The following is a 9,926-nucleotide window of genomic DNA, read 5'->3' as shown; positions in this document are numbered from 1 at the left end:
TAAGCAAGGATCCTTGTGCTAGGGCTCTGTTTCCAAATGGAGCCCGGCAGGGGAAAGAGGACCTAGGAACCTTGCTGTGCAGAAGGATCTTGCTCTGCAGAAGGGATCACAGAGCAGAATGCTCTGCAACATAAGGTTATTCCTCCACATAAGGAGCTCAGTAAGCCAGGAGAGAGCTTGCTTAAAAGTCAGTTTCAAGGAATGATACACAGAGCAGATGTTAGTCTTAGAACTATGTAAAATGAGATTCTCTTAGGCCATTAAAATTTCAAAGCATGGAATTGGCCATGTAGTTAGTTCAGGGGTTCTTTCTCCTGCCTTTCTCTACACAGTCACTCCTGGCTCCTTACTCAGATGAGACAAACACTGCTGTTTCTAAATCGGTATTGGTTAATATTCTTGACACCTACAGGTGAATTTTGAGGCCCAGTGTATTTGCCGTCTCTTTGTTTCTGGTGCCTGTGTTTAGTGCCAGCATTAGGTTGAGCCCCAGTAGTCCCCTCAGAGCTGGTTGACCTGTGAGGGGGGTGTAGCCAAAGTGGAGGAGGCCTGGGAGGCCTCAGGAGATCACTGCCTGAGCATAACCAACATAACCAGCCTGCCTGAGCCTTCACAAGTGAGGTTTTACATGTCCCTCATGGTACTAGGCCTGGCAGGAGTTTGTGTTGGTGGTACTACCACAGGCATGGCTGAAGTTGCCTGACAAAGGAAGGGCTATGGATGCTGTCTGTCTGGACTTCTGTAAAGCCTTTGCCACAGTCCCCTACAACATCCTTCTCTAAACTGCAGAGATACGGATTTGATAGACTGATGGATGAGGAACTGGCTGGATGGTCATAGCCCGAGGGTCATGGCCCAATGGCTCAATGTCTGGATGGACACCAGTGACAAATGATATCCCTCAGGGGTCCATGCATGGAGACCTTCCAGTATCTGAAGGGGGCCTATAAGGATGCCAGACAGGGGCTGTTGTGACAGGACAAGGGGTGATGGGTTTAAACTGGAAGAGGGGAAGTTCATGTTGGATATAAAGTAGTTCTTCCCTGTGAGGGTGGTGAGGCACTGGCACAGGTTGCCCGGAGAAGTGGTAAATGCTCCATCCCTGTCAATGTTCAAGGCCAGGTTGGACAGAGCCTTGGGTGACATGATCTCATGTGAGGTGTCCCTGCCCTGGACAACCCGCCTGTCAGGGGAGTTGGAACTAGATCTTTAGTCTTTTCCAACCCTCACTATTCTATTATTCAGTGATTCTATGATACTAATATCTTCATCAGTGATGACTGAGTGCATCTTCAGCAAGTTTGCAGATCATAGAGCTGTATGATCAACCAGGTTGGGAAAAACCTTTAAGATCAAGTCCAACCGTTCCCCATCACTGCCAAGGCCACCACTGAACCATGGCACTGACGGCCTAATCTACACGGTGTGTGAACACTTCCAGGGTTGGTGACTCCACAACTGCCCTGGGCAGCCTGTTCCAATGCCTGAACACTCTTTGGGGAAGAAGGTTTTCCTAATAGCCAATCTAAATGACAATCTAATATCTACATGACACGAAGCTGAGTGGTGCAGTTGACAAACATGAGGGACAGGATCCCATCAAGAGGGACTTGTACAGGTCTGAGAGGCAGGCCCATGCAAACCTCGTGAGGTTCAATGAGGCCAAGTGCCGATGGGTCAGGGCAAAACCCCAGTATCAATACATGCTGGAGGAAGAAGGGATAGAGAGTTGCCCTGAGGGGAAGGACTTGGGGGTTCTGGTGGATGAAAGACAGGATGTGATTGGGCAATGTGTGCTTGCAGCCCAGAAGGTCAGTCGTATCTCGGGCTGCATCCAGAGGCGTGTGGCCAGCAGGTCAAGGGAGGTGATTCTGCCCCTCTGCTCTGGTGAGACCTGAAGTACTGCGTCCAGCTCTGGAGTCCTCAGTACAGAAAAGACATGGAACTGTTGGAGAGGAACCAGAAAAGGACAACAAAAATGATCTGAGGTTGGGAGCATCTATTCTGTGAGGAACGGCTGAGAGAGTTGGGCTTTTTCAGCCCAGAGAAGACTGGGGAGAAGTTATTGCAGCCTTTCAGTTTTTAAAAGGCGCCTTTAAGATGGGGAAAAACTTTTTAACAGGGCCTGTGTGACAGGACAAGGGGTGATGGTTTTAAACTGAAAGAGGGAGATTCAGGCTGGATGTGAGAAAGAAATTCTTTACCATGAGGGTGGTGGGTCCCTGGCTCAGGCTGCCCAGAGAAGCTGTGACTGCCCCATCCCTGGCAGTGTTCAAGGCCAGGTTGGACAGGGCTTGGAGCAACCTGGTCTAGTGGAAGGTGTCCCTGCCTGTGGCTGGATGAGCTTTAAGGTCCTTTCCAATACAGATCAGGCTGGGATTCCATGAGATGCCTCGAGGGGGCCGGAGTGGGCCCTTGAGCCCTGCGGCAACTTGGCCGGGTTCCGATCCCGGCGCCGCTTTCGCTGAGGGGAGGGGCCGGGTTAGGGCTCTTCCCGCGCCGCGCCCGGAACCCTCTATCCCGGCGGCGGTTTCCGCCCGGCGCGTTAGGAGTCGGGCCGGAGGCGGAAGCGCAGGCGGCGGGCAGGGGCAGCCCGCTGGCAGTGGTGCGGGAAACAGTTGGGCAGGCCGGGCAGGGTCGGGCACGGCACGGCAGGGCAGGGGACGGCTGCGCTGCTCCGGTGCTCTGCGCGGGCCGGGCCCCATGGCCTCCTCCTCCAGCATCGACATTGAGGACGCGACGCAACATCTGCGGGACATCCTCAAGCTAGACCGGCCGGGAGGTGAGGGGCCGGCACCGGCGGGAGCGGGAGGCCGCCGGCTGCGGGCCTGAACGGGGCGGGGTCGCCGCGTAGCGCCGGGGCCGCGCTGCCTTGTCCCGGGCCTGCGGTACTCTCCCAGGCAGGGGCTCGTTTCCCTTCAGGGTGCAGGGGCCATCGCCCTCCGCTGGCTCCCCCTCGCCCAGGGCGAGGGACCTGCTCGACCCTGCTGCTGCCCTCGAGGTGTGCTTGGGGAGTGCAGCCGGGCGAGGAGAGAAGCAGAGATCCGGTGTGAGGGGCTTTACTGGTGCGGGAGGACTCTCGTGGCTGAGGAGAGCGGGAGCAGTCGGGACACAAACCTCCGTGCTGCTGCTGCGGGTCTCTGGGCGCTTGTTGTCCGGGAGGTGTCGCCCTGGAAGCTGACAGCGCTGACCTCCACCCAAGCCTTCCTTCGTTATTAAGAACACTGAGTTTTCCCGAAGTGTCTTCGCTGGGCTCAGTGGAAGGAGCTGCCAGGCCTCTCTGGGATCAGTGCGATCTTAATCATAGAACCCTGGAATGGTTTAGGTTGGAAGGGACCTTAAAGCTCATCCAGTTCCAACCCCCTGCCACAGGCAGGGACACTTTCCACTAGACCAGGTTGCTCCAAGCCCTGTCCAACCTGGTCTTGAACACTGCCAGGGATGAGGCAGTCACAGCTTCTCTGGGCAGCCTGTGCCAGGGCCTCAGCACTCTCACAGGGAAGAACTTTCCACAGGGTTTTTGGTCACAAATATCTCTCTTAAAGTGGCTGTGATTGTTCTCCCTTTGCTTTGTGCTATTCTGCTCCTCTGCTCAGAGTTCAGTAGACTTCCTTCTGCCTATAAAACACTTGTGGTGAACAGCAGCAGGCTCAGGAATCGGCTGTGGAGGGCTCTGTACTTAAAAAACTGAAAGAAGTCAGAGCAGTGATGGGGAGCACCTGTTTTCACAAGCAGTTTCTGAGCTGAAGAAATGCGTGATGTTTGTGAAATGCTTGGAGTTGTTTCTATTCTCTCAAGGTGATTTGCCTTTCCCTGGAGCAGCTTCTCTTGCTGGTTGAAGGAAAGGAGGTATTTACTGAGTGTGGCTTCTTTCTTTTAATTTCTCTTCTTTCCTGTTGACTCTTGTTATATCTTCTCTGTTGTCACTAGTGCACAAGACAATAGAGAGGACAAGGAGCTATTGGACAGTAAGTCAGGCGGTAAGGAACCCGTGCTTGTTCTCAGCAAAAATCACTGCCTGGGTGATGGCAGATAGATTTGAAAGAACTGGACATAAGAAGATGAAGAGCAAGAGTACATGTGTGTTAACTGAAAGCCTCTGAAAATCCTATTAGGATGTCAGAGGAAAGGGAAACTGGGTGGTCCTTCAAGACTTATGAAAGAGAATAGAAGCATCCTCATGAATTGCATGGGTAGAGCTGGTCTTGTCTGGCATCAAGTTGCTGCAATCAAGGTTCTCTCTAGTTGTGGTTTCTGTTATAGCCTGGATTTCACTTACAGATATAATACCCAGCAGACGCTAGTGTAGCTGCTTGCAATGAAGAAAGGTTTGCAGTGCAGGTGGCTGTGAACAGTGTTATGTTACTTTGGGTGCTCTCTAGACTGGTGACAAGAAACACACCCTGCTCTAAAAGTTTTAAACTCTCAAAGTGCTTTGTTAGTTCTGCTAGGTTTGGCGATTGTGAAAATGTTATCTACTACCCATTCTCTCTTGATGCAGTTTTCTCCCAGTTTTGCAAATATCACCCATTGCTTTGATAGCTCGTTGCCATTTTCCCATGCCATGCCCTAAGCAAGGAGGAGCTGCATGGTCAAGCCATGGAGCTCCCAGCTGAGGCACGTATACAGGCTGCTGGTGACAGTCTGCTGTGGACGAGTGTCCTTGCTGTATCCTTCAAAGCACACGGAAATCTCTGCTGATAACCAGGTGTTCCATGGGCTGCCCCTGCTCATGTGTTTATCAGGGAAATGTTTTGTTTAGTGCAAAGTAGAGTCCCCTGGTGCAGGTGGTCGTGAGAGTAGGAGTTCAGGATCTCAGCTCTGATTATTCCTCTGTTCCTGCTCTTTAAAAAGGCACTGAACACAGTTGCACTTCTTTCCTTTTGAAGGCCTAGATCTAGATCTACCAGGTTAACATTTTGGTTTTGTTTATCTACCTACTAAACATTGAGCCCCTTCACTTTTTTTATGCCTTCAGGATTGTGTTCAGGCAGCACCTGCACTTTTCTGGCTCCCACTAAGACAGAGTGATGGGCTAAGCCCATTCCTGAACTTTGGTGCACTGTTGTTGTGCCCATCAGCCTCAAGAGAGTTTTTTCTCCTTCTCTTCTGCATGGAGTGAAAGTCACTGTCCTGCTGTCCATAAAAGAGCAGAGATACTTATGTGAGGCATTCCTGTTGCTGCAAATAGAGCAAAGAATGCATCATCTTTCTCTGATGGCCTGGATGCTGCTTCTGTAGTGAATGTTTTCCTCTTTTTCTAGCAAAGGATAGATTGCAGTTGGTTGAAGTAGCTGCAGCAGGGCAAGCACCCACCATATGCTATAGGAATAAGGGTCAAATCTTAATCTTGTAGGCACAACACAAATGTGTTAGGTGGTAACAGGTTCATGTTCCCTGGCCCGTAGTTTCCTTGTGGTGAGTGCTGCTGCTGTTGTCTCCATGCAGTGAGGTGAGCACTCAAATGGACTCTGCAGTGGGATATGCTGTCTCTGCACAGGCTTTTTGTGAGCACAGTCGTTAGTGATATAATGACTCTCTTCATAAACAGGCAAGTTTTAAATATTCTTCTGGCAAATGAGTAATGGCAGTTATTTCTGTAGGCAGCAGCACTCAGTCTGCTATGTTAAAGCCTATTTGGTAACTGAAAGCTTGCCTTGCTTTCAGAGGATGTGCCTCTTGTGTGCAGTCATGTTGGGGTTTGTTGAGTGTGCTGGGCAGAGTGGAGCTCCTGGTCTTGAAGCAGCCATTTTGCAAGAGCTCCCCAGCAGTCGTTACCTGGCAACAGTATTCGAAATTTCACTTTTCAAAACCAGTGTAAATTTCAAGCCAGGATTTTGCTGAAATGAGAAGCTTTGACTTCAGTGTGTAAGCACTGATGGAGTGGGCTCCTCTGTGTGGATCATCAACTATTTACCTTGCTAGTGAAACAGCAGAGTGTCTAAACTCCTGTTACATCTATCTCTTTCTAAAAGCCTTCAGAAGGCACAGAGGACACCAGTCAACTTGTGCTGAGCCAGGTTGCAGTCAGGGCACATGCACTCTTCAGAGCACAGCTGAAATGCTGAACAAGGGGTTGAACACAGAATTTGAGAGCTGTAAACTTCCAGGTGACTAGTCAACCAGGGGAAAAGTATAGGGAATCCTATAGGCACAGCTGCACATTTTCATAGCTAAGGTACTCAAACTGGACTTTGAGGTCAGGTCTCACTCAGAAGCCAGTTTTGGGAAGTGACGAGTGTATTGCGTCCAGCCAACCCTAAATGCTGCAGCTAACTACTTCACTGCTGGACTTTGGATATCTCTCTGCAGGCATCAGGGTTGGAAGTGACCTTTGAAGAATGTTTTGGTCTGGCACTTGTCTCAGTAATCTGAATTGCCAGCTTAGTCTTCCTGATCCAAGACTGTTTACTCCTTGAACCTGGCAAGTTCCTTGTACATGTTCTTTGGTGTTTTTTCTGGTCTGTTGGAATTGCTTGTGTAAGAAAAGAGCCACAACTTCACTTTCTGTAGAGATAAGTTTCCTACACAGGAGGTCTCTTAACACATCCTTTTTGGAGAAGAATACTTTTCCCAACAAATTTAGCATATTCTACCTGATAGACTAGAAGAACCTGACAAAACCCATCTGGAGATAATGTATTTCACACAGTGCTATTTCTTTTGAATGGATATTGTGCTCAGTTGGTCATGCTTCTCCCTAGGTTCGGTGAATGAGAACCAGAGACCATCAAATTCATATAATGGAGACCTGAATGGACTGCTGGTGCCTGACCCTGTCGTGGCTGGAGATGTACCTTCTCTGGCTAAGCCAGTGCATCGGACCATTTCTCTGGGAACCCTGCAAGAGAAACAAGTCATGTAAGTTTTCATGGAGTCCCAGACTGGTTTGTATTGGAAGGGACCTTAAAGCTCATCCAGTTCCAATTCCCTGCCATGGGCTGGGACACCTTCTGCTAGACCAGGTTGCTCCAAGCCCCGTCCAACCTGGCCTTGAACACTGCCAGGGATGGGGCAGCCACAGCTTTTCTGGGCTACCTGTGCCAGATCCTGGCACCCTCACAGGGAAGAACTTTCTTATATCTAACCTGAACTTCCCCTGTTTAAACCTATTACTGCTTGTCCTGTTGCTACATTGAAGAAGGGCTGAGAGTGACTAGAAAATGATGAAAAATTGTTTCTGGTGAGCCTGGACAAGCATACTGGGAAGCTGACACGCTTCACATTGAGTTCAGGTGTCAGTTGTGGGTCAGTGCTGATGGTTAGAGCTTTTGTAGCTATTGTGAGGCTGATGGGTGCAGCCTGCCATCCTTTCAGCTCAGGAACTGAAGAGTTTTGGTAGAGCTGTGTAGAGAGAAGGGCAATGGGACTGGTTGTATGGTGGACATCAGGAGTAAGGATGGAGGTTAATTAGCCGGGCACTGGGTGAAACTGGGCATTCTCATGTAGACCTCCAGCTGGACTCCTGGGCCCCAAGTTACCTCAGGGGTGACTTTCATCAGTCTGCAGTGTGGTAGACCTTGCACTTGTCCAGATATTTTTCTCCATATAACTTAAAAGAGGACAAGTCATCCTGAGCTAGAGTTCTGCCTAACCGTTTGCTGACTCATGGATATGTCCAGTGTGTTTTGGACAGTACCTGTGCTTTTACTGCTTATATGTTAGAGAATATATGCATATCGAATACTTTGGATTTGTCATGTGAGTAATAATACAAATCCACATCAGATTAATTAGTGTAGTGCTTGGCTTCACATACTGACTTTTAACATTAGAGCTCATGTGAATAGCTTTTGCTTGGGTTCTCTGCTCATGGTTTTGAGAGAGGATGCTGCATGCACTGTTGATGAGGTTCAGCTGCTTAGCTTTGGTCTCTTTGCACCTTCTAATGTTTGGTAGTACTCAGGGCTACCTCAACCAAATGTAGGTTTGTGCTCAAGTCCAATAGACTGGAGGTTTTTAAGTTGAACAAACCACGTGTTTGGTGCTCTCAAACCTGTGGCACATGGGGAGGGGACACTCCTAACTCAAAGAGTTTCTTTTTATTTTCAGTTGTTCTGCTCAGACTTCCTAGTTGCACAGATACTCCTCATTGCTGTTAAAGTTATGAGTAGCAAATCTCTGACCTCTCTTCCTGTGAGTCCTATCTGATTTTTTTTTTTCCCCTTTGTTTTAATTAAAGCTGCCTTTCTGGTGATGACAGTTCCACTTGCATAGTGATAACAGCAAAAGATGTGGAGATAGTGGCCAGCAGTGATTCCAGCATCACAAGCAAGGCCAGAGGGAGTAACAAGGTAAGGAGGAAGAGAAAGTATGGTTCTATTTTTTTTTCTTGGTCACATCAGCTCATGCTTGAATATTTTTTAAACTGTAATTACCATCTTTCCTGTGTTATAGGAATCTGTAATTGGGTAAAAGTTTGTCAAAGAGCCTAACAAGGGGGAAAAATTGGAGGTGAATCTCATAGCTGATTGTTACTGTTACTCCAGAGTCTGGCGAAGTTTTCCTCTAATCTTCCTCCTTCGCAAACAAGCTCTTCCTGCTGATTGTTTCTATCCTGGCACATCTTCACTATGAAGGGAGGGTTGGTTTTGATGGTTTGCTAGCCTTAGTCCTGCTGAGAGCTCCACCCGGCAGTTCAGGGCTGCAGGTTCTGCTGAGATCAGAGCTGGTGCTGTAGCAGAGTACTAAGATGTGCTCAGAACAAATGCTAGGAATTAGGGCAGAAAACTCTGGTCTTGATATCTCAGCCCTTTTCTGTATTATACCATTTTGTTCCTTACTTTGCATTGAATTAAGGGACCACAGGGACAGTAAATGAATACTGTACCGTGTAAGCATATGAAAAACGTTGTTTTTCATGGATAATATTGGTGAAAGAGAGGATCACTGCCATAATTCTCATAGTATTTCATAATTCTTTGCTCACAGAGGCAATATTTATTGAATAAGACTGGGACTGTGTTTCTTGGAAAGCAGTATTAAAGCTAAAAAGGAAGTGTCCATGCAGCAAATGTGTTTCTATATTTCAGAAAATTTCCAAGAACTGGGAATCCAGACCCAGTTCTCATAAAGAAGTAAAGTCTGCTTTGTTGTAATTGCAGGATAGAGTAGTGTTCTGCAACATAACAGCTTCAGTGAGCTGTGTTCCTTTTTGCAATGGAAGGAAATACTCATCTGCTTCCAGAACTTTGAATGTTTAGGGCTCTGCTACCTGGCATTCAGTGTACAGTTCTTCCTACCAACTCCTGCTTCCGTCAGTTTCCTGTTAAGCATTACAGATTTTCCCTGAAGGAAAACGTATATTTGGTGGGTTTGCTTCAGGGAAAAGTTAATTCCAGACATTTCTCGTGTTCTGTTTTGTTTTTTTATCCTGAGCAGGTGAAGATACAGCCTGTTGCTAGGTATGACTGGGAGCAGAAGTACTATTATGGCAATCTGATAGCAGTTTCAAACTCTTACCTGGCTTATGCTATTAGAGGTGAGATATCTTCATGTCTTGGGTGTGATTTGTATTCTTTTGCTCTGGATATCTCTAAAAGAGTTAAAGTTTGCTTCAGGAGGCGGTAACTTGCAATAATTGAAACACATCTTGTGATACCCAGTTCAGGGTGCTGTTCTAGTGGGAATATAAGTGAAGCTGGATCTATAGGGGAATGAAGAGTTGGTTGTGTAGGAGAGCTTTCAATGATAAAGAAACCTTCTGTGACGTTAGAAATAAAAGAAAGAGAAGGACGCCGTGGGGATGGAGGAAAGGTCAAACTACATTGGTTTCACTGGACAGTAATGATGTTCAGCATACTCATCTGATTAAATATTTCTGCAGCGAACAAGCTCCTCAGTAGCTAAACACAGAAACAACTCTGTGGTAATTTGAGCAGGTAAATGTTTGTGATGGATTTGCTTGCATAAATTTAGAGTTGAGT

The 9,926-nt window shown here is 47.8% G+C and overlaps 1 protein-coding gene across 1 annotated transcript in view; it reads left to right on the top strand.

The window, feature by feature from the left end:
• Nucleotides 1-9,926, top strand: part of EDC4 (enhancer of mRNA decapping 4) — a 227,129-nt gene that overhangs the window by 183,324 nt on the left and 33,879 nt on the right. Inside the window, exons 2-5 of the mRNA XM_057412914.1 lie at nt 2,692-2,782; nt 6,705-6,861; nt 8,183-8,294; nt 9,382-9,481. Of these exons, the coding sequence (XP_057268897.1) occupies nt 2,704-2,782; nt 6,705-6,861; nt 8,183-8,294; nt 9,382-9,481 (448 nt within the window). The 5' untranslated portion in view covers nt 2,692-2,703. The remainder of the gene's footprint in view (nt 1-2,691; nt 2,783-6,704; nt 6,862-8,182; nt 8,295-9,381; nt 9,482-9,926) is intronic.

The sequence above is a fragment of the Pezoporus wallicus genome, unplaced genomic scaffold, assembly GCF_028554395.1.
Source record: "Pezoporus wallicus isolate ANWC-B61680 ecotype Strahan unplaced genomic scaffold, APGP_CSIRO_Pwel_v1 contig_13006, whole genome shotgun sequence".
Lineage (NCBI taxonomy): Eukaryota > Metazoa > Chordata > Aves > Psittaciformes > Psittacidae > Pezoporus > Pezoporus wallicus.
This window is presented reverse-complemented; position numbering and strand designations above follow the sequence as displayed.